The 24,535-nt window shown below is 42.2% G+C and overlaps 2 protein-coding genes across 9 annotated transcripts in view; one reads left to right on the top strand and one right to left on the bottom strand.

Moving 5' to 3' along the window:
- The window catches only part of LOC147010090 (protein FAM200C-like), a 527,036-nt gene extending 519,667 nt beyond the window's left edge, over positions 1-7,369 (bottom strand). For both annotated transcript variants that reach the window (XR_015052797.1, XM_085861618.1), the window contains exon 1: positions 3,969-7,369. Coding sequence is in view for 1 of the 2 variants with exons in the window: in XM_085861618.1 (XP_085717744.1) it covers positions 3,971-5,998 (2,028 nt within the window). In the remaining variant the exon portion in view is untranslated. The remainder of the gene's footprint in view (positions 1-3,968) is intronic.
- LOC147010088 (uncharacterized) overlaps positions 1-24,535 on the top strand; it is a 144,084-nt gene that overhangs the window by 32,650 nt on the left and 86,899 nt on the right. For all 7 annotated transcript variants that reach the window (XR_015052796.1, XR_015052795.1, XM_085861611.1 and 4 more), the window contains 2 exons: positions 19,214-19,275; positions 19,411-19,804. Coding sequence is in view for 5 of the 7 variants with exons in the window: in XM_085861611.1 (XP_085717737.1) it covers positions 19,214-19,275; positions 19,411-19,804 (456 nt within the window). In the remaining 2 variants the exon portion in view is untranslated. The remainder of the gene's footprint in view (positions 1-19,213; positions 19,276-19,410; positions 19,805-24,535) is intronic.

Here is a 24,535-nt window from a genome sequence, read left to right as displayed (position 1 = left end):
GCCCAGGCAGATAAGAGTTAGGTCAAGCAAAGTTAAGCAATGAAAGAGTACAGACAGTTGCATTTAGTGATGTAGTCTCAATTAAAAGAATTAATTTATATCTATATATGTATATACTGTGTATATATATATATATATATATATATATATATATATATATATATATATATATATATATATATATATATATATATGTATGTATATATATATATAATATTTGAGAGCATACATTTGATTATAATCTGAATATTGTAAATGTATGTGTGAGTACGTGCATGCCTGTATGCAAAATTGCTTCTCCAATCAACATATAGTAATTCGTTATTTAACAATCACTAGTACGGGCCCGTAGGTGCGTAAACGGCGACTGGATTGGGGCATTGTTTCAATTAGATCGGACCAACCATATCATAAATGGCCATAACTTGGGGAAACACCTGGGAAACACTCAGGTCCCCAGCGTCAATTGTGACGTCATATCAAACGAAGAAGAATTGTGTTGCCCCCTCTCTCTCGCTCCCCCCTCGTCTCGCCCTTCCTTTCACCCCCTCCTCTCTCACCCCTCTCCCTCACCCCCACTCTCATCTTCCCCTCTCCCGTCCCCCTCTCTCGCAGATATTGGTCGACAGATAAATGGCCATAACTTGGGAACCGCTCATCCGATTAATATCAAACCTCGAAAAGGCACATCCGCGGATCCCCAGCAATATTCCTGGCAAGATTCAATCAGATCGGACTGTCGATCGTGCAAAAAAAAAAAAATAAATAAATAAATAAATACATAAAATTGTGACGTCATTTGTGATGTCATAGTACCGTGTCTTGTCATTTTTTTTTTTTTTTTTTTTTTTTTTGTATACCTTGGTCGAGGCTCGTATGAGAGCTAACACACAACTCACAGCAAGGAGGCATGAGACAAGAGGGGTGGGAGTGGAAGGGACAAAACATTGGGGAACAGACACAGGTGAACTGTGGAAGGGAGAGGGATGGGGATGGGACGGGGAACATGGCGAGGAGAAGATGGACATTACAGGGACTTTCAGGAAGGAAAGCAGGAGAATTGAAGGAAGTGGGCTTGGGTGGATTATCGGGGGTAGAAAAGATCGAGGATTTGGATGGGGGAAGATAAGAGGTGGTGGTGAACAGCTGTTTTGAAAGCCTGGAGGGAAGAATGGGAAAGAATAGAGTGAGGAAGTTTAGTCCAAAGACGGGGAAAAAGAGGAATGAAAGAGTGAAGATGAGCAGTGATTTGTGATTTTGGTAGTTTTACCAGAAGGGGGTTGTTGGCGGACCTTGAGCGCCCTGTGGAAATGTGGTTGGGACAAATCGCAGAGAGAGCAGGGGGGGCAAGGCTGGAGAGGAGTCGGTAGAAGACAGAAAGACCACCGACCAACCTGCGGTGATTGAGTGAGAGGCCCAAAGACTCAGCTTCATTGCGGGAGATGCCAATGATCTTAAAAGCCCTGGTTTCGACAGCGTGAAGTCGAGAAAGGTGGGAGGCAGGAGCACCAGCCCAGAGGGGAGAGCAGTACTCCATCAAGCTACGGACAAAAGCTTTGTAAGTAGTCAGGAGCTCAAGAGGGCCGAGGAAGGACTTAGCACGACGGAGGATTCCCAGTCGGCGACTGGCTTTTGAGGCAAGGTTGGAAATGTGACTTTCCCAGGAAAGGTCATGGCAGATAGTGAGACCCAGAAGCTTGAAAGAAAAGACTTCTTCCAGAGGATTGTTGAGAAAGTGGATGGGGGGGTTTTGTAAACGGTCCTTTCGAAGAGACATAGTGAGAGTGTGAGATTTGTGTGGATTGAAAGACATGTTCCACGTGTTGGACCAGTTTGTGATTTTATCCAGATCTGCAGTGAGCGAAGAAGCTGCTGCTTGCCGGTCTGAGGGATGACAGATGGTACGGCAGAGGGTGGAGTCATCGGCAAAGAGAAATAGAGGATTTTCCAGAGAGTCCGAGAGATCATTTCAGATCAGATCGGACTGTCGATCGTGCAAAAAAAATAAATAAATACATAAAATTGTGACGTCATTTGTGATGTCATAGTACCGTGTCTTGTCATTGGTCGACAGATAAGTGGCCGTAACTTGGGAACCGCTCGCCCGATCGATATCAAACCTCGAAAAGGCACATCCGCGGGGCCCCGGCAATATTCCTGGCAAGTTTCAATCCGATCAGACTGGTGGTTGTCCGGTTATTAATAATTTGGGAAAAAATTGGCGTGAGAAGGTGGAACGACACCTTCAGCTGCCATATATACACCTTTTCAACACTAAAAAAGCAGTAAAATGGCCGTAACTTGGGAACCGCTCGTCCAATCGATATCAAACCTCGAAAAGGCACATCTGCGGGTCCCCGGCAATATTCCTGGCAAGTTTCAATGAGATCGGACCGGCGGTCGTTGAGAAACGGTGGTCGCAGACAGACAGAGTTTGCTGGAATTATAGATAGATTAATATTCATTGTTAAACAAGTACATACAGAAATTATTGGATATGAGTACGACACGTGTATGTGTCCTGAAGAGTTGATCTATGGGAGTTGCACTCACCTGAATTACTTCTACACCACCCACCATGGTTGGTCTGTTTGAATTTGCATATTTTTTGTTGTCATTGTCCAAGTTGTATGAAAAGTTGGTCATCGAGAAGAGTTGCAAAAACAAACAAAAACCACATCTTACCTCTCATTGATCCCTTGTATGTCTTTTTCATCTTCAGTTGATTAAAAATCAGCTCTACCAGTGTTCAGCATTCCAGGCAAATTGCAATTTGATTTTGCTGATTGCTTGCGTATTTTGAAGCACCTTTTTATTTATTTATTTTCTTCATCCTGAGACATATGGGCAGTCTTTATATAATACTTTTTTTGTTGTTGCTGGTGATTTAATCTTTTTTCCTGACTCAGATTATATGGCATCCTGGAATTTAATTTAATTTTTATTTGGAATTGATTGATTGCTGCTCTGACAAATGGAATATCTTTCAATCCTGTGAAATTTTGGTCTCGTGCTTTCATGCCAGAATGACCATCAAACAAACCCACTTATTTCCATTGTCAGCCACTGGAAGAGGTTCAGTCTTTTGAACTTTTAGGCCTCACCAACGGCCATGATATCTACTGGGCTGTGTAGAAAAACTAGCTTCCAACAACTGCTGTAGATTGAGAATCCTCCACCAAGTGATTCCTTGAAAGAAAAAAAGGTGACCTATCCAGTCTACAAAGGCCTTTATGCTGTAACTCATGAGAGCACTGTACTGCTCTTTCCTATCGGCTGGTGCCCCAGCATCACATGTCTTTCCTGGATTCTGTAGAATCTAGAGTTACACATTATTTGCCTGTGCCTCAATGAGGCCAAAGCATAAGGCCTGTTGCTCACATCTCAGACAGGTTGGTGGCATTTTAAATTGTTTTTTTTCAATGACCTCTCTTCCAGTATATATCTTTCAGCCCTCTGCCACTCCCAGCTCCTCCAGGATGGACAGGTTCTTCCAATATCATACTCTTAGTTAAGTACACCTCTCCACTCTTTTGTCCTCCACAACCTCCAGCCATTGGGAGACTGTTCAATTGCACACTTTTTTTTGTAGGGTTTCAAAAACCTGGTGTACCAACATCTCATATCATCCCCTGTCCCGACCTGATATATTTTCTACCCCCATGAACCCTACCTCACCCAATTAAATAATCCAGTGAGCTAGTTATAGCCTAATGAGTGTCAGCATAAGTGCTCATAAACCCCAATTAGCATCAAACAGAATCTCGTGTATAGGTAGATTCCCTGTCCCCCTTTCTCCTAGAGCAGGGGTCGGGAACGTTTTTGACTCAGAGAGCCATTAAAGCAAAATATTTGGAAATCTATTTCAGTGAGAGCCATATAATATATTTTAAGACTGAATTCAACTAAATGTGAGTATAATAAGCCTCTGAATTTATTCTTTTAAATAATGTTGTTATAATACTCACCATTAATGGGACTTCTGGTGCTGTATGGATTTGCTGATGGCTTTGTAGTCTGGTTGGTACTTGGTGAGGTTAAGCTTCATGCAAGCGTTGAGGCTTTCATCCGTTAGACGTGATCGTAGGTTGGACTTGATGTTTTTAAGATGTGAGAATGACTGCTCACATGCATACGTAGATCCAAACAAGGTCAATACAGCAATACTCACACGCTGCAGTGTGAGGTATGTGACAGGAAGCGCGTTCCAAGTTTTGATAATCAGCTCGTCTTCGGGTTGAAGTTTTTTCATTTCTGTCGACATGTGCTTGTTCGCCAACTCCGCTTTCTGTCGTGCGATTCTTTCCAAATCTTCATTCAGTGACTTGAACTTATTCACCCACATGTCTGAGGCCTTCAGGTCAGCCACTTCTGCTTCAAAATCTCTGACGGAGACACCAGGAATGTAACTCAGGTCGGCTGTGTTCAGTGAACACTCGTTTGGATGGGTGATGAACTTAAAAAGACGAGTGTGCTCACGAAATTCTCCAAAGCGTGCTTTGAATGACAGTAGGAGACTGGATGTGAAGCCAGCTAACTGGTGGAGATCAAAGTTTTGAGTGGGCTCACTTGCTGTGCATGCATCTTTAAATTGTCTCAGTTTTTCAAAATGTAGTAAACGACCTGTTTCAAGATCCATGATAAAGAGCTCCAGCTTGTTTTCAAAAGCAAACACGGCTTGTTGAAGGGATAACACTGTATTTCCAATGCCTTGCATTTTCACGTTGAGCTCGTTCAGATGTTCAGTCATATCCACGAGATAGTAAAACTTGAGGAGCCACTCAGTTTCGGCTAGCTCAGGATGCTCAATCCCTTTCATTTCAAGGAAAGTCCGGATTTCGTTCAGGCAAGCCGCAAAACGGCTAAGCACCTTCCCTCTTGACAACCAACGCACATTGCTGTGCAAAAGCAGACCGTGATAGTTATTTCCAACTTCATCCAGCAGTGTTTTAAACTGGCGAGCATTTAAGGCTCGGGCAACAATAAAGTTGATCACACGAATGACCAGCGACATCACTTCGCCAAGCTGCCCATCACACATCTGAGCACAAAGTACCTCCTGGTGTAGAATGCAATGGAAACTTAGGATGGGTCTATTTTCATGTTCACGGAGAAGCGCCACAAATCCTTTGTTTTTCCCCACCATACACGGAGCACCATCAGTACACACCGAGATAAGTTTATCCATTCGTAGATTTTTTTCTTGAGCGAACTCCATGAAAGACTTGAATAAATACTCACCTCTTGTGGACCCTTTTATTGGCAGAACAGCAAGACTTTCTTCGCGCAGTGTATCACCAGCAGCATATCTTGCAATCACACTGAACTGCGACAAATGGCTTACGTCTGTTGACTCATCCAAAGCCAGGGAAAAGAACGGCGCTGTATTTATGTCCTTCACTTGCGTTTCCTCCACTTGGTTTGCCATCATGATGGTACGATCATGAACAGTTCTTGCCGACAGAGGCATGTCTTTTATCCGTTTGATTATCTTGTCTTTGTTCGGAAGATCATCAAAAAGTTCATTGGCGACATCCAGCATGAACGTTTTTGCATACTCGCCATCTGTGAATGGTTTTCCGTTCCTCACTATTGCTAAAGATCCAGCAAAGCGAGCGGAATTATAGTCACCTTGCCGGGTCCATACGCGGAGTTGCTGCTGGCTGGCTTGCACCCTGCTCAGTAGCTCTTGGCACGCTTTCTTTCTGCTGTCTCCCACAGGGTATTTTGATGCAAAGGTAGCATGGCGCGTGTCGAAGTGCCGCTTTATATTCGACCGTTTCATCGATGCAATTTTGTCATTGCAAATTAGACACACCACAGAACCTGCTCTCTCCACAAAGGTGAATTCTTCGGCCCATTCGTCCTGAAATGTACGATACTCCTCATCTTTTTTTCTTTTCGCCATCTTCTTCGTCGAAGGGTTAGCTTTGAGCAAATGAGAGAGAGGGAGATGTTGACCCAAGTGAGTCTGGCTGGCCTGCACACGGGCTGACATACTCGAGAGGTGCGGCGCGGCCGGCCGACTCTGGGATGCTGTCGCCTCAGCGGTGGCGCGTGATTGGTCGAGATGAATTCCGTGACGCGTCTCGGCGGCGGCACGTCATTGGAGGAACCGAAATCACGAGTCGCCTCAGCGGTGGCGCGTGATTGGTCGAGATGAATTCCGTGACGCGTCTCGGCGGCGGCACGTCATTGGAGGAACCGAAATCACTACTCGCGTCGGCCGCATGACTGGACGAAACAAAAACCGCTTCAGACAATTCGGAGGTGTTTTTTCTTCTCTCCTTCTGCCAAGTTCAGCCCTGCACGTGAATGAAGCACGACACCATTCAAACTATAGCTAAAGCTTCTGCGAGAAATATTGGGCTTTCCAAGTTTCAAACTCCAATTTTATCTGCGAGCCAGATGCAATCATCAAAAGAGCCATACCTGGCTCGCGAGCCACACGTTCCCGACCCCTGTCCTAGAGTCTGTCTCCTTCTCCCACCTCCCATTTGTGTTTAATCTTTAAATCAACCCCATTGTACTTTCATATATAAATCGCACTCATTAATGGCTGTTCCACATTTTGGTGTGTTAATAAGAAGCCTTAAACCCGGGTTTTACAACCATGACCATTCCATTTGTGTTAATGCGGAGTCTCGACATTGGCTTTACAACCATGGCTTGCACAGCCTGGACAGCGTGTGCTACCTTGCATAGTTTGCACAGCATGTGCTACCTTGCATAGTTTGCACAGCGTGTGCTACCTTGCATAGTTTGCACAGCGTGTGCTACCTTGCATAGTTTGCACAGCGTGTGCTACCTTGCATAGTTTGCACAGCGTGTGCTACCTTGCATAGCTTGCACAGCGTGTGCTACCTTGCACAGCCTGGACATCGACAGCACGTGCGCAAGACCTGTGTAGCAAGAAGGTGGGAGCTCTGACCATGGCCATGGTTGTTCTTTCCCAAACCAGTTCCAGTAAGAGATCGAGAGAGATACAGCCAGGGTGCACATCCAGTGACAAATCTCTTGTCTCTCTGTGAGACAGACAACTGGGAACATCATCTCTCTTTCAGCCATGACAAAGCTGTCCTCTTCTTTAAGATTCACAGCACAGAGAGCCTTGTTATCAGCAAGACCCCACCAGAGGGACAGTGAGATCAACTATCGACACAGCAATGGACAGCTAAGGGCAAAATCAGATTCTGAGAGTTGCCCTTGAGTGTGTCTGCATCGTGCCCTTGGTGATTCAGGAAAGACAACCTACATATACTGATACCACTGTCTGTTTCTTTCATACTGGGATGACTGGATCTTTCTGTGACAAGATTAATAGTAAGATAACCGAGATACTTCCAGCTATTTAAGCGTGCTGTCCAGTTATCTGTCTTTCAATTGCATTTTACTTCCCACGTTCCCATCCCTGTTATTTAATGATAAGATGTTTTGCTTTTAAATGCGTTGCCATGTACTTTGTTCTGTCCTTCAGCATAGGTAAACACCCCCTCATTAATAGTGAAACAACCACATCGTGTCAGATTATCTGTGTATTCGCCTCCACTCAGGCTTCTTGGGAGATAATTGTTCTCCAGCGGTCTCCTGTCGCCCGTTCGGGAGACTGCCTGCGTTAGAATATTTCCTCATTTTCGGCAAAATTCTGGGTGAAGGGGGGCATGTATGTGGACTAAAAAACAAACAAACTTATTTTGATTCAGTCCATTAGTATGTAATCACTTTCTCTAACTTTGCTTTGGTCTTCAACCACATGGAAGATTTCCAGTTCCACTGTATACTGATTTTTATTTGTTTTATTTTATTTTTTGTACACATTGTCGAGGCTTGCATGCGAGCTAATACATAACGCACAACAAGAGGGGTGGGAGAGGGAAGGACAAAACAGTGGAGAACAGAGACATTAGGTGATTTGTGGAAGGGAGAGGGATAGGGCGGGGAATACAGGGTAAACAAGATGTACACCACAGGGACTTTCAGGAAGGAAAGCAGGGAATTTGAAGGAGGTGGGGTTGGGGTGGTTTAACGGGGTAGAAAAGATCGTGGTTTTGGATGGGAGAAGATAGGTGATGGTGAACAGCTGTTTTGAAGGCCTGGAGGGAAGAATGGGATTGAAGAGTGTGGGAGTTTGGTCACCTTCACTCTTTCATTCCTCTTTTTCCCCGCCTTTGGAACAAACGGTCCTTTCGGAGACAGTGAGTGTGTGAGATTTGACAGGATTGAAAGACATGTTCCACGTGTTGGACCAGCTTGTGATTTTATCCAGATCTGCAGAGCGCGAAGAAGCTGCGGTGTGTCGGTCTGAGGGATGATGGATGGTACGGCAGAGGGTGGAGTCATCAGTAGAGATAAAGACGATTTTCCAGAAAGTCAGAGAGGTCATTGATGAAAACCAGAAAAAGAACAGGGCCCAGAATGCTTCCTTGAGGAACTCCAGCCTGGACAGGAAGAAGGGATGAGAGAACTCCATTTAGGGCCACACGTTGGCTGCGACAGGAGAGGAAGTCTGCGAGCCATGAGTGGAGATGGCCTTGGATACCATAGGAAGAGAGTTTGGTGAGCAGGGTCGGGTGCCAGACCATATCAAAAGCTCATGATATGTCGAGGGAGATGACTCTTGATTTCATGTCTGGCATTGAGTACCTCCATCCATTGTTGGGAGAGCAGAAGCAGCATATCCAGGGTAGAGTGACCTGGTCTGTATCCAAATTTATGATCATAAATCAAGCCATTGGAGAAGAGGAAGGATTTAATGTCTGAAGCGATGATGAGTTCCATAACCTTGCTGTTGATTGGTTTAAGGCTGATTGGTCTGTCGTTGCACGGATCTCTTTTTTTTACGCAGGGGGGTAATATTTGCTGATTTCCAAGTAGATGGCAGATTACCTTGAGCAAATAAAAGGGTGAATAGAACAGAGAGAGGGGTGAGCAAGAGCAGAGGGGCATGTTTTTTGGACACATGGGCTGATGCCGTCTGGACGGGTTGCAGAATCTGAGTTGAGGTTTGACAGTTTCCTGATTCTCATAAGTATTCAGTTTGCTGTTATTTTTACCTCTCCCACTGAAGGTGAAGGAGGTTATGTTTTCACCCCTTTGTGTCTGTTTGTGTACAGGATATTTCAAAAAGTTGTGGACAGGTTGGGTGTGTGACAAGGACGAACCCATTAGATTTTGGTGAAGATCCGGATCCGGATCTGACTACTAAAATTAAGTGATTCTTCACCATTGAGAGATGGGGCCAAAAACGATATATAGCAGGATATTTCAAAAATGTATTGGGCCCGATATGTTCTTGTGGATCAGGCATTGCGTGGCGGAGGCGTGCGCTCTACCAAGTGCCCTTCGAGTTGAAGTTTGAAATTATTCAGAATTTTCATTCATATTCTCTCATGGTGTTACAAAATGACAATCAGAATATGTGTACATCCAAATACTTTTTTATATAATTTGATCCTTTGGAATGCCCAATGTGTTGCTCAAACTCTTATTTATATATAATACTAATTGTGGATGATAACCATATACGAGGTGTGTTCAAAAAGTATTCAACCTTAATTTTTCGTGCGTAAACAAATGAAGCTAGGGAGGTGTGGTTTGGTGCACGTATGTAGGCCATCCTAATATGTATGCGTGAATATTTTCCCGCCTGCAGAAGCTGTCAGTCACCAACAGACCGCCGATGAGTGAGGAAGTGTAAGTGAGCGCCGTCGAATTTTCGTTTTTGACAAAATGACGGAAAAACTTGAACAACGCTACTGCATCAAATTTTGTGTAAAGCTTGGCGATTCCCAAGTGGAAACGATCCGCAAGATTCAACAGGCCTTCGGGAACGAAGCAATGGACACCACACAGATAAGAGTGGTACAACCGCTTCAAAGATGGTCGCACATCAGTGGAAAGTGAAGCACGTTCTGGTAGGCCTTCAGCATCCCAAAATGAGATCGTCATTGACCAAGTGAGGACCCTGCTGATGCAGGATCGGCGAATCACGATCAGAGAACTTGCAGGCGTCAGCATTGGATCCGTTCATTCCATTGTGACAGGATTTGGGCTTAAGGAGAATCTCAGCGAAGTTTGTGCCAAAGCTGCTAACGATCGAGCAGAAGCAACTACGTTTGGAGATCGCACAGGATATGCTGGAGACTGTGAACAGCGATCCCAACTTCTTCAACACAGTGATCCGCCATTTTGTCAAAAACAAAAATCCGATGGCGCTCACTTACACTTCCTCACTCATCGGCGGTTTGACAGTTTCTGCAGGCGGGAAAATATTCACACATACGAATTAGGATCGCCTACAAACGTGCACCAAACCACGCCTCCCTAGCTTCATTTGTTTATGCACAAAAAATTAAGGTTGGATACTTTTTGAACACATCTCGTATATTTGTCTGGATTGTATGTTTTTCAGACCTGTGCATTTCTATGCGAAGTGTTTCTATTTTATAATACTAGTGCGTGCCCGTATGTGCGTGGCCGTACGTGCAAACAAAACAAAACAAAAAAATTTCAAACCGCGTGCCAGAAACAACAACCGCACAGGCGTTCCTTCGCTCTCACGTGCCCGTACGTGCGTGCCCGTACCCGTTTCTTCTGCACGGCGCCTTGCCTCGCATCCAGTGTTGTCTGCCAAGCGAGCAGTTCGTTCTTCATCCGTTTCTTCTGCACGACGCCTTGCCTCGCGTTCAATGTTGTCTGCTAAGCAAGCAGTTCGTTCTTCATCCGTTTCAGCTGCACGACACCTTGCCTCACATTCAGTGTTGTCTGCCAAGCGAGCAGCTCGTGCTTCATTAGATTCCATTGCACGTGCATGGCACGCAGCTTCGTTCCTTCGCTGTCGTAAACGACGACTGGATTGGGGCATTGTGTTTAAGAAAATTGAGAAAGAAATCGAGAAAGTACAGAAGGGCGAATCCATCGTGACTGACGTTACAAATTTGAGGGTTATGTGAAAAAGAAAATTGTACAGCTGCCAATGTTAATTATTTAGCTGAAATTTTTGTTGCGAGCTATACTTGGCCCTTGCTTGACATGGAAGTATTGTCAATTCCTCATTAGCTCTGTGCTTCTTTTGTGTTGAGGTGGAAGTTTGAAGCATGACTGACGTTACGAAAAATGGTCATGGAAAACATCTAGTCAACTTTGATTCAAAATTGTCCTCAAACTACTGGAAGTAGAAAATTGTCGCTTATGCCATTACAATACCATATCCCACTAAAATACACAGAATAAAAACAAAATAAAAGAACCAATGTCACCCCCAGGGTGACCAGTATCTCGCCAAAATGTGAACATGAGTGACTTAAGGTCACACTGAGGTGAACAGAACTGCTATCCACTAGGAGCGACTCCTTGAGGAATATCTGCCTACGAGAGATTCCGATGATAATCGTTTTACAGAGTGACCATGAACAATACGTGTTTGCCTCATAACGTTACCCAATGACGTCAAAATGGCTAAAGCTTGACATATCTAGAAAACACTCATCGAGGACTTCAATTTGAGGTACTACAGGATATGGTTCCTAAAACTTGAAAATTTGACTTTGGGGTCAAATATGTTCGACCTCAGGCGCTAACCCTGAAGGTCAAGGTCGATCACAAACACTAATAAACTGAGCGCTAAGCCATTTACTACATTCCCACAAAGTTTGGAGATGATTCGATGAAAATTACTCAAAAAGAAGGGTTTCATTGAACTCCATAATTGACTTCAAAGTGATCTTGACATTTGACCTTGACTTTGACCATTAAGTGCACTGAAAAGTATTCCAAAAAGACAACCATATATGAACCCACAAGAGTTTCCAATGAGAACTTTGCGATACAGAGTGACCTAAACAAGAGTTTCTGATGTGAACTAAATCAATGCAAAATACATGAAAAATGCAGTTTTTCCTCATAACATCGTCAAATGACGTCACATCGTCAAAATAGTTGTATGTTTAGAAAGCCCTCATTAAGGGCTTTAATTTGAGGTGCTACTCAATATGGTAACTGAAACTTGAAAATTTGACCTTAGGGTTAAAAAGAATGACCTTTCGGTTGACCTTGAAGGTCAAGGCCGATTAACATTAAAAATTAATCAGCTGACCGCCATACCACACCCTATATATCCACCAAGGTTAGAGATCCTTTGATCAACGTTACTTAAAAATTAAGGGGTTCGTCGACCTTGATTATTGACCTTTTTTGTGACCTTGACCTTTGACCTTGACCTTAACAATTTAGTATGGTTGATAGTATGTCTCCAGGACTCATATACATGAACTCTCAAGAGATTTTGATGAGAAAGGAGAAAATAAAATTTTCATGAAAAATCAGTTTTTTCGTCATTTGATGACGTCATAGCGTCAAACTTTTGACAGACCTGGAAAGCACTTATGAAGAGCTTTCATATGAGGTATTACTCGATATGGTATCTAAGATTTCAAAATTTGACCTTGGGGTCAAAAACTTTCGACCTCCAACGCTAACCATGAAGGTCAAGGCCGATCGCCACCAAAAATTAATCAGCTGAGCGCCAGACTATGAACTATATTCCCATAAAGTTTGAAGACGATCCGATCAAAATTACTCAAAAAATAAGGGTTTCGTCGACTCCACTGATTTGCGACAAAGTGACCTTGACCTTTGACCTTGACCTTAAATTTTATGCCCTGAAAGGGACCTCTATAGGACTCTGATATGCGAAGTTACAAAAATTTCCAATGATGACTGTGCTCTGCAGAGTGATCGATACGTGATTACAGACAAACAAAAAAAAAAAAACATACAAGCTGACTGACATATCTTGCAAAAACTTCGTTTTGGCAAGATAATAAAAAGCTTGTTTATTTTTCCAGTAATGTACATAAATATAGTTTGACTGACGTTACTGTGACTGACATTACGATTTGTCCACTTACAATTAACAGTCCACGAGCCAACACCTTGCATATCTATGCTGTCAGCTTGGCTAAGTAGGGTAAGATAAGAGTTTTAAATGGTATGGAGTTTTCATGTACCACAAATATTAATTGAATTGTCAACAATTCTATTATTATAAATGCTGATTCTCATCTAAATGACAACATACTTGTACACAAATCTGTCAGTGTGTTTGAGTGGAACACATATTAATTGTGAATAACAATCATGCAGTATGAATCGGATAAATTGTTCTTCGGATGTCATGATGCACACATAAGAAAATGAAACATTATCTAGGATATGAACATGTATGCTGACTTCAGGACAAATTACATGGCATGCCACAATTGGTAAACAATTCGTAATTCAGCTAAACTACACATGAAGGCTGATTGTCAGAATTTTCTACTTTCTCCAAGTCCAGAGGTCCTTGGAGTCCAGGTGGCAGTTACCATCATAAGTAGAAAAGTCATTGTGGAAAATCTGGGAATTTGTATAATCCACGTCTGTTTACAGGAATTGGTACCTCCAGCCGCTTCTTAATTGTATCCTTGGTGTAGAAGATGTTGTCTTCCTTTGCAGGCCATTTCCAGTGTCCACCTGACTTCACCATGGCAGACACTTCGTAATTCTCTCCAATCTTTGATATGACCTCACCAGGAAACAGTTCATTGTCATATTCTATGAGACACCAGTCCTTCACTTCTACATCAGGCTCATCATTTTGGCCAGACTCAGCTGCAGCACTATCTGCATCTTTACTCATTGTGTAGCAGACTGCTCTGCCACCACTTATCTTCAGGTAGTGAGCTCCTGATATGCCTTGGATAGCAGGAGCGTTGCTGAACACATGGGCAAGATTCAGACTTATTTCTCTGAGTGATTTAACTTTCAGCCATTTCCAGCACCTTGACCTTTGATGCATCATCAGCTGAAGCAGCCTCTACAAATGATGAAGCATTTGTGACCAGGAATTTCCTTGCCTTTACACCAGTCCACACCTTTCTCTTCATGGATCCCCCGATCCCATCCACTGGCCCTTTACCACGTGAAGTAGAAAAGAAATTTCAGTGAATTTCAATGCCATGATATTGCTCTAGTGCATGCATTCCAGCAGCAACATAGCAGTTCTTCAACTGGGAAGCCGGTCCGTCAGACCAAAGAGACACAGTTGTCACTGTTGATGGCAGTTCATCAATAATCCGACTGATGTAGGCCACGAGTGTTTCTTTGGTATGCGTCAAATTGTCTGATGCTATTACCATGGAGTGGAGTTCACCAGAGTGCCAAAGGGTAGCAGTGAACAGGGTCACTTGTTGTTTCCAGTGAGAACTCTGTATTTCGTCTTGGTATGAGCAGGAGTAATTCTCCGAGTAGTCCACATGCAGCAGGGCCTTTGACCCATCATTGGGTGTTGACATAGCAGCCTCCCTCTCTTTAGTGTACCTCGCCGCTTGCTGGCATTTAATGTAACAATGCTCCATCAATTGTGGAGTTATGCTGCAGATGTATTCCCTTAACTCACTGACAGTGCCTTCCTCGACTGCCTTGCATAGTTTGTCATTTTCATCATTCTCCAGATGTACCAAGTGACTGTCATCATCAGCAACATCATGATTTTCAAAGTAGATTGCAAAGCCTTTGCCATCTTTACACTCAGAGCACTTATTCAGCCAGCATTGCTCTGTGGATTCAGCACACGCAAATTTCCCTGGAAGTTCATAGGTGTACAGTGGAAAATCATGACAAGTCTTATGTAGAGCATTTATTGCATCAATGACGTTTTCATGGTATCTGCACATGCATACATTGTGTGGCAGTTTGTTCAACAACAGCACATGCTTTGGTCGAAGCTCAGCAAATTTGCTTTTGCCAATCTTTGTTTCTGGGTACTCTTCACAGAAAAGAGCATAGGCTTCCTTCACAGAGGTGGTCAAATGCCTGGCTTGTCGTTTTTCCTTTTCCCCAGCTTCATTTCTTACATTGACTACATCTTTTCTCCCTGGAGCTTGGCGGCTGATATCATCCCTCTCATAAAATTCAACAAACCTGTCGATGGTCTCCTTAAACAGAGGTTTATGTCCCACTGGCTGATTTGGACTGGAGCATGGTTCTTCATCATCAATGTCAAATGTCCTTTGGAGCAGCTCACGACAGATAGCTTTCTTACGGCGTGGTGTTGATGGCAATGCTGGCCGCAGAGCCCGTCTGGCACGATAAATTGCGTTGCCTAAGCCCTAAGTCCTGTGCATTCCCAAATGGTACTCAGTGCAGCTGGGCCTTTGTCTTTTGCCTCTTCTTTCCTCAATGCACGCCACTTTGCAACGCGCTTCCTGGTTTCTTCGCGACTGTGCTCCTGTATGAGCTTTTGGTCATGGTTCGGGAGATTTAATTCTCTCTCTTTCTTCTTGCACCTGCTCTTCATCTGGTACTGAACATTCTTCTTTTTATGTTCAGCATACTTTTTCCTGCTCTCCTTTAGTTTGGCACGACATTTGGCCTGACGTTCGGCAGCAGTCATGGGCATTTTCTCCTGAAGGACAGAATTATAAATATGATGAGGTTGTACACTAACATTAATACTGTATTTTACCACTCTAAGTGTTTAAATGAGCACAAGGTTGCCACAAAACTGGTATTTCAAAATTCCCTGACTTTTCCCTGACCAAATTGCAATTTTCACTGACCAAGCAATTGAACAACAATTACCAAAAAATATTTATAACGGCCTCCCTTCAACCCTACAGCCGTTCTTTCCCACAATTTATTACATAAAAATGCGTGCATTTAACTGAACACCAGAACAAGGTAATTTTATAAGAAAACAAAAAATTATATTGCAAATATTAATATTGCCTGTTGAAAAATCACAATTCTTGGTGCTGACATTTCAACTTATCAACATTTTTACACTTTTGACAAAATTCCCTGACTTTTCCCTGACCTTGAAAAAATTTTTTCCCCCTGACCTTTTCCCTGACCTGTGGCAACCCTGGAGCATGAAATTACAATAAAATAGTATTCGTGTCAATTTTAGAACAAAGTAGACTCGTCTTAAATAGTTCTTAAATCATTTGACATGGTAATCGGATGAATCAAATTTCTCACCATGTAACCATCCACTTTTGTATTTAAATTTATCTGTAAATCTACTTGTTTTGATTCTTTCTTATGATGTCACGTCTATTTTCTAATACTACAATTCACAGGGAATTGTTTTGTATTATATTTCTTACCTGCTGAGTTCAGATGTAGCTGATGTATGTCACTGAAAAACCTGGTAAAAACTTTCACACACCATGTATAAAAACAATGCAGGAAGTATAGGGGATTGTGGGTAATATTTTGTACTGCCATCTATTGCACAAAATGTGCACTAGTATGTGCTCCCATCTAGTGTTTAAGGTGTAAATTAACTGTGTGACTGACATTACAAAACGGGACTGACATTGCATGTGACTGACGTTACAGATTTCAGCCCCTGCCCTGTCAGCTCAAGTAGTTGAACTGGAGTTTTGTTTGCTATGAATGTTTGCTCATAACCTCCAGGAAGAGAATTGTGAAAGACAAATCAAGATCATGAAGGAAGGCTTAGCAGCAAAATAAATTGTTTTTTTGTGACTGATGTTACATGTGTGCCAGAGCTATCCTTGGAACCATGTGCTGAGAAAAGTAATAGGGACTTTTCCTTCAAAGTTGAAAGCTTTGTAAATGAATCCATTAACTGTAATCTAAGTTAAAAATTTCATACTGAAGGCCAGTCTGTGTCGTTTCCAAGGAGCTTTCAAATATAGGAAAATCCACTGTTTGTGATGACAGTTAAGTGCCACTTATTTGTGAGGGGCACATTAAAAATTATGAGAGGCCCCAGATACCAAATCTGTCATTTCCAGTAGCTCTCAGGTCTTGTAATGGTACTGCACCAGTTAATTTTCTGCAGTAAAATTAATTTTTTTCTCCATGTCCACCTATTCATGCATTTTCCCTAAAGCTCCTTCTAACTGACTCACTGACTGGCTAATATTAATGTTCAGTACCTTCCGAGTGACGTCGAAAGCTGAAATTTTGCGTGCTGACAGACATCGAATCCAAAACACCGGGGAAATAACAACTTTTGGAAAGCATCCGAAAATGAAAAAAATATATAAATGCAGGTGAGCAACCCAAGACAATAGGGAAGCACGGTAATTTCGCATGCCGACTGACATCGAAGCCGATACACCGGGAAAATATCACAACCGTCGGAAAGTGTCCACAAATGAAAATACTGTATAAATAAATGGGGAATAAATAAATAAATGCAGGTCAGCGACCCAAGACAATGGGAAAGCACAGTTCGTTATTGCTTACAATGCGTAAGCATACTCCGCTAGTATTTTGTAAAACAAAACTTTACTTGTGTTGGTAAAACTTGTGCATTGAAAAATGACAGTAAAACATCAACCTAATTAGGTTTTATTTTCATATTTCAATTTTTGCCTTGTGACCAAATTTTGCTTTTACATGAACCCACCATTTCCCATCATTGGAAACTTTGCTGCGCATGCCCAGCTCTGAACCGGCAGGAGAGTTTTATACAATGAAATGAAAGTGAAAGCATTGTGATTTGTGTGATCAAAAACACCCAAAAGTCTGAAATATGCATTGTGGCTTCAAATGAATGGCACGGATGGGTGATTGATCTTCAAAAATAATGCAGAAGGTGCCAAAAAGTTAGAGTTGGACTTCCCACCTGAGATGAAGGTGTGGCAGTGTTTTTACCTGTTTGAACTATTTATGAATTTATTATTTTGCCCATTGAAGTGGTTTGTTTTTTTTTGAGGGTTTTATCTCTTGCTTTATATGTTAATACTTCACCTACTGACATTTAATCTATTGAAGTGTTTTTACCCATTTAAGCGTTTCATACCGATTGAAGATGTGAAGTCCTGTGTTTTTACAGCTCCCTTATTTTTTTATTTTTTTTTTAACATTTCGAGTTATTTAGTAGGTGTATACCTACTTGCCAAACTTAACCATTTAAACTTTTTTCCTGTCATGTTTTGTGAAAATTATGACAATTAAAGAATTATACTTCACAAGAGGTCATCAGGTGTGCTATTACTTTAGGTGGGGCAAACAATCGTCTACTTTGCCTTGCAGACGTCAAGAGGTTGTCAAATGCATTTTCAGGTGTTTATGGAATCGAAGCAACCTCCACTTCATTAATGACAATCACCTTCGATTAAAAAAAAGTCGAAGTTAACATGATATATCCTTCATGGTTTAAAGATTCCCTCCCCCACTCCTCTCCCCTTTGCCAAAATGTCAAAGCCACTACAAACTGCTGTTCTGATCGAGTGCAAACATGTGAACAACTGAGCTATCCTGTCACTCTCAAACATATCAATCATATAATGGCAGGATTTTTCATTTTTTATGTTTATCTTGAAAGGTCAGAACAGCAAAAAAGAGGTGACCTGAGATGACAGATATTCATGCATTTGTATGCAAGATCATAATTGTGAATCCATCAGCCTCAGGATACCTGTGAGATCTCCTAGCTACTTGTAGCAAGTCTAAAGACACATCTTGTGGTTTGTGTACCCAGGTAAAGATGACCATCTGTTTAGGCTAAGGTGAGTCAGCAAAAAGCCAAGGCCTATAGGGCAGGATCTCTTGAAAAAACAAAGAAAAAGGTTGGTGTAGCATTGACAATTTGATCGTTTCATTAAAGTACTATGCTCTCACACACAAAATATTGGCTGAAAAGAAATGATTCCATATTTTTGAAACTCCTTTGCTAAATGAACACCATTGGAATACCAAAAGCATTTCCATTTAATCTCGCTCCCCAGCTTTATAAACTCGTGAAATGTGCTTTTGCATTGGAGAGCCATCTGTTTTCTTATGTATGGAAAATGGTGGACCTTTGACACCCCTACCCCTTGGATGCCAGAATATATGCTCCTATTCCTCCAACCTCCTTTCCCCTCTTGTGAGTCCTTCCATACTCCCACCCCATTTTTATTTTTGTCTCACTCGATCTTGCCCTTCCCCAATAAATCAGCTTTGCTTTTCATGTGAAGTAAAATATTTTGTGTCATGATTTATTAATTTATTTTGTTGAAAATGTATATTATGAATGTGTGCTGTTGTATGGCTAGTAGTTGCTAAGGTACCCAATGTAAAAGTAGAATACAGCAGATAAGTGGCAATGAAGCAAATTATTGCCTTTAATTGGCCTTTGAGGGGTTGCAATGTAGACAATAGTGTTGTTTGTTCTTGGGTATTTACTCGGCCATGTTTTGGTTTTTTGCAGTTAAGTGGAGGCCGCAATGGCAAGTCCAAGTCTGTGCAACCAGAAAACGTTCCTGAAAAAGGGTAACGAGTGCTTTTATTTGTTATTATTATTTCCATACCAATACAATTCGTAAATTCCACCTTAAATATTTTTTGAGCCACTTTGTAAATTTGTTGAGTCTTGAGTTTAATTGCATTGTTACTGCTTGCATTTAGGTCAACAACCTTGACTACCGATGTGCCAGCGAATAGTCAACCATCTGCCACGTCTCCGCCTATTGGCACTGCTTTAGCGACTCAGTCCCACCCGCCACCAGGACCATGCAGGCCCATTCACTCCGAACCTCAAAAAGGTGCGACGGTGTCTGGTGGGGGGCGTGCTCAAGCTTCTTCTCCCTTGCAACACGCCGCTGAAACGCCTCAGCACTCCAGCCCTTGGCCAACTGGCCATGTCGCACCAGGCCAAAGTCCAACTGCCAGTGATTTGCCACCTGCATGCACACAGCCTTCGCCGGTTGCCGCAGGGCCTGGAGAAGGAAGAATTTCAGCTCCTGAAGTTTCTGGTGCAGCACAACGCGAGACGCCACAAAGCCGCGTGAGGCCTGCGACGGTACGATTAAGTTTCATTTTCCTCTTATTTTCACATTCTGGAATTATTCCAATTGTCTCTTGCTTTTATATATATATATATATATACATATATATATATATATACGTATATATATATATATATATATATGTATATATATATATATATATATATATATATATATATATATATATATATATATATATATATATATATATATATATATATATATACATATATACATATATATATACACACATACCACCAGCAGGGCAGTTTTGGATTTTTGCATTATTTGGTACCTCAAACAGAAGAAATGATTGTTCGACATTTGGAGGGGGGGGGGAATTCGCAGCAAAAAAAAAAGGGGAAAAACATTATGTGTTTGCATTTTGGAGCAGGTATGTGTAACATGTCTATACCTGGTTTGGTGTCGCTTCCCCTTCTTCAGGGTGAGCCATAAGTTCCAGGATGCTGTTTTATCTGCTTATACAGGATTTGTTCATACCATTGTTTGTATTTCTCCTCTCGTACCACACCACTGTTTCCAGCTTCTCTTCCACTGTGAATGGGCTGGTTGGTGTCTGCCATCTTGGTTTAATGTATTACTTGTATTATCTGAAACAAAAGAAAACTAAATAGATGGTATAAACAAATCTTGTATAAGCAGCTAAAACCATGTTCTGGGACTTGAGACTCACCCTGTAGATGTCGGTTCTCATTTCAAGAAAATATCTTTCTGCCTTGCTTTCACATTTGCTGTGTTTGGTTGTATTTCAATTAGTAATGTTTTGGTGAAAATAATTGTCATGACAATGAGCAAGTTCATCTTTGAATTTGTTTTTTTTATCCATGAGAATGTTTTCTACCTTTATTAGTCCCCTACCAGTTTCTCTGGAGGAGGGTATAGGTTTGCTCTCAGTTTGTCTGTCCTCTGTTTATCTGACCTGTGGTTTTACAGACCTTTTTCTGATACCTTTGACATATTTAACTGAAACTTGGAACATGGTTTTATTATTCATAAGTTTCAGAACAAGTTTGAGTTTCAGGGCATTTCCTCAATTTTTCACAGAGTTTTGCCCTTTTTGGACTTATAAAATATCACATTGGTAGGGGTTATGTATTGCAAAGCAATTCTCACTCTAGTTAACTTGGTATTGAATGTTGAAAGTGGAAGGAAAATTTATGCATTACCATTAATAAAACAAATGTTAAGGTGAGTGCTGAAGAAGAAAGGAAAAGTGGGCAATCTTTGTTCAATATGCAGAAAATGAGTTGGACAGAGTTGAATTTGATGGAGGTAGTGTTGATCGTCACAAGAGATTCAGTGCTATCACTGGAAATTTGGAAACAAAATTTGCGATCTTTCACATGTAAAACATTTGAGAATCAATTATTTCAAGAACGAGAGCGTTCCAAAGAACACCTTACCCCATGCAGTGTTGAGGTATATAATTCAATGGAAATACAATAATGATTTTAAAGGTCGGTCATATTTAAAAAAAAAACACCGGAAGTTTACCGCTGTTGTTGCAGTATCTTGGAACACCACCTTATTTAACAATCCAAGTACTGCACAACTGGAGATTTTTGGAAGCAAGGCTATTTGTTCTACAGTGTTCAAGTATATAATTAAATTGAAATAAAATAAAGATTTTACAGGTCGTAGAAAATAATTAATTCCGGAAGTTTACCACCGTTGACAGTACCAGGCTGATACACCAGCTGCTGAGTTGGATGTTGGTGGTGTTACTATCCCTTTTGCTGACCCTCCAATCAACTGTGATCCACCTTCGTTTGTGGAAACACAGACTGCAGTGAACAGGATGAAATGAGGTAAAGCTCCTGGGATCTGTGGCATCCATGCTGAACTTTTCAAGGCTGGTGGAAGTGCTGCACTCCTGTCGTTGCATGCAGTTTTGCGCTCTGCCTGGAAAACAGGCATCATCCCAACTGACTGGAAGAGAGGCCTTGTTGTCCCTCTGGAGAGGGAAGGGTGATCGCCAAGACTGCAACAACTACCGAGGGGTGATGCTGCTCTCAGTGCTGGGCAAGGTCTTTGCTCGGATAATTCTTGATCAGGTTTGCCACCATCTGCTTGAGCACCAGTGTCCAAAGCAGTCAGGCTTTACACCAAAGAGGCTAATGATTGACCATATCCTTGCTCTTCGGGTGCTCGCCGAATGCAGATGCGAGTTTCGGCAGGGGCTGCTTGCAGCCTATGTTGATCACTGCAAAGCGTTCAATTCAGTGAATCAGGATGCCCTCTGGAGGATTCTTGGTCTTCGTGGGGTGCTGCCAAAACTGATCGATCTGATGTCTGAACTGTTGGCTCTGTCTTGATATTCATGTGTCTGCTCGCTGTGAGCCAGATGTCGATTGACATCTGGGTCGGGCCTGGGGAGTCATGGATTCACTGGATCATGGGGTGTGCCGCTGTCGGTACCTGTGCAGGAGGACAAAAGTCCGAGTCTTCAGGTCCTTTGTGCTTCCAGTCTTGCTCTACGGATGTGTGACTTGGACTTTGACCAGGGATCTGAGACCGAGACTTAATTCCTTTGGTAGTACTGGCGGATTCCTGGAGTACTGGCGGAAAGTGGACGCAGTGACGCGCTGCTCCGGCGCATGCTCCTATACCTGAACTGAGCCATGGTTCAAAGTCTCACCAATCTCACCAATGATACTTGAATAAATCAAGGGAACTCTGGACAGCTTTCTTCTTCATTTGATTCAGCTCCTCATGACAACGCAAGGCACCTGCCATCATGTGGTTACAATTAAGACTGTGTTCCATATATGGGGTTGTATTTGAGGATGGCCATTGCTTGGTCAACCAAGTTGAACACCTCTGATGGCCTTTTTATTGTGAGTTGTTTTGGCAGTTATGGCGATTTATCGTCAGTTTCTTCTTCTTTGTTGTTGATACAATTGCAAATCCATTGCCCTTTGTTTCTCAACATGCATCAGGTCATCATTCGTCAAATCCTTCTTGTGAGAATCCAGCAACTCCTCCACGTCATTGTGATTCACTTCATCAAACCCGGCATCCCTCATTAAGCCTACAATCTGTTTAGGAATATGTAGCTTGTTCTGAAACCCACTAAGTTCATGCACACTCAGGCTACGATTTCCACCGTCCGCCATTCATAGTTGTCTGGGTTGCTTCATTCCAAGATGTGCTCATGTTATCGACCCCCTTCTTCATGTAAGCCTTCCAAAATTTACAAGTGGTAGGTTTGTCCTCTCTTTCAGTCTCCGACATGAGCTGTCCCATGATGTGACATAAATAATATGCATTGAACGTTTCAATAACGCCCTGGTTCATCAATTGGATCAACTAAGTTGTGTTTGAGGGCAAAAACACAACACTAATTATTTGCCATGTCTTGATGTTAATAGGATGACCATGGGCATTGCCATTGAGGAGCAAGATCTTGCGATCGAGTTTATCTGCACAATATTTTGTGAGAAAGGCAGACAAATACGATGTGTTTTAATCCTGGAAGAGCCTCACCTTGCTAGAAAGGGGGGCAAATGCAACATGATTCCTGGAAGAGCATTGCCGTCATCCATGCTTTAAAGTTTACTCTGTAAACCGCAGGACAATTCACTTTTGCGTAACCCTTCAGAACCCTTGAATTATTTGAGTGGTAGACAAAGAAAGGCTCAAGTTTGAAGTCTCCCTCTGCGTTGCCTCCAAGGAGAATAGTTGGGTGAACTTTGGCTGCCTTGAAGCCTGAAGCAGTCTTCTCCTTTGAAATGTATGCACGTGACGGCATCCTTTTCCAAAGCATGTCAGTCTCATCTATGTTGAAAACTTTCTTGGCCATGTAGCCTCCTTCTTCTGATATATTTCAGTTCTTCCCTGAAACTTTTTGCCATCATGCTATCTGCTTTGGCTGCCTCCCTAGTCACACTCATTCTCTTTGGTTGGTAGATTTTCTTCACTCTCTCAAAGCAAAGCATACAGCTTTGGGTTGTGTTTCACCTATCCTATCCTCTGAGGCTGGTCTCCGTCAAGGTAGTGTCTTGAGACATATCCTGTTTCTGGTTTGTATAAATAACCTATCGTACTCTTTGGGAAACCCTGAATATCATGATGCAGGTGATGCCTCTTTTTTGCTGGAAAGTCTCACCAATGACAGGTAGGCCGCAGATGCATTGTATGTGCCATTGATACGAGTCGTCGCCAGTGCAGTGTCGAACTCTTCACTGCTGTTCTGAAAGCAGCTTCTGCTTTCTGAAGTGCCATTTATCATCACCACAATTTGCAAGTTGAAGGCAAAAGGTATCGTGATACATTTCTATTCAAATGTATGGCCTCTGTTTTGTTAGTCGATTGCTGATTGGCTGAAGGAAAATAATTTGGTCTACCAGTGAGCACTTTAGTGTTTCTGCTGCTTGAGTGCTACCATTGTGTCAATGGTGAGCCATGGTTGAGTTGTTGAGTCGGTTGAATCCTACTCATGAAGTTGGGTTTTCTGATTCATAAACTTTGCAAGGTTGAGACTCTTATTTGTTTTCAATTGTTTATTCGTTTATTTCATCATAGTCCCTTTTGAACGTTTCAATAACACTCACTGAACGTTATTATTCAATGCATTTGTATGAGGGAGGTTGGCTATGCTCATATTGTAAAAGTCCTGCCATACCTTGCTGAGAAAGTTGTGTCTACTGCTGTGATTACATCATCATCTTCTTCTTCTCCACAAAGCTCTTCTTTCGACTTTGGTGAAAAAAGGTCAAGTCTGA

This window comes from Eptatretus burgeri, chromosome 17, assembly GCF_056783735.1.
Source record: "Eptatretus burgeri isolate ZD-2024b chromosome 17, Ebu_testis_v1, whole genome shotgun sequence".
Taxonomy (NCBI): Eukaryota; Metazoa; Chordata; class Myxini; order Myxiniformes; family Myxinidae; genus Eptatretus; species Eptatretus burgeri.
Note: the sequence above shows the minus strand (reverse complement) of the source record. Positions and strands in the feature narration are given on the sequence as shown.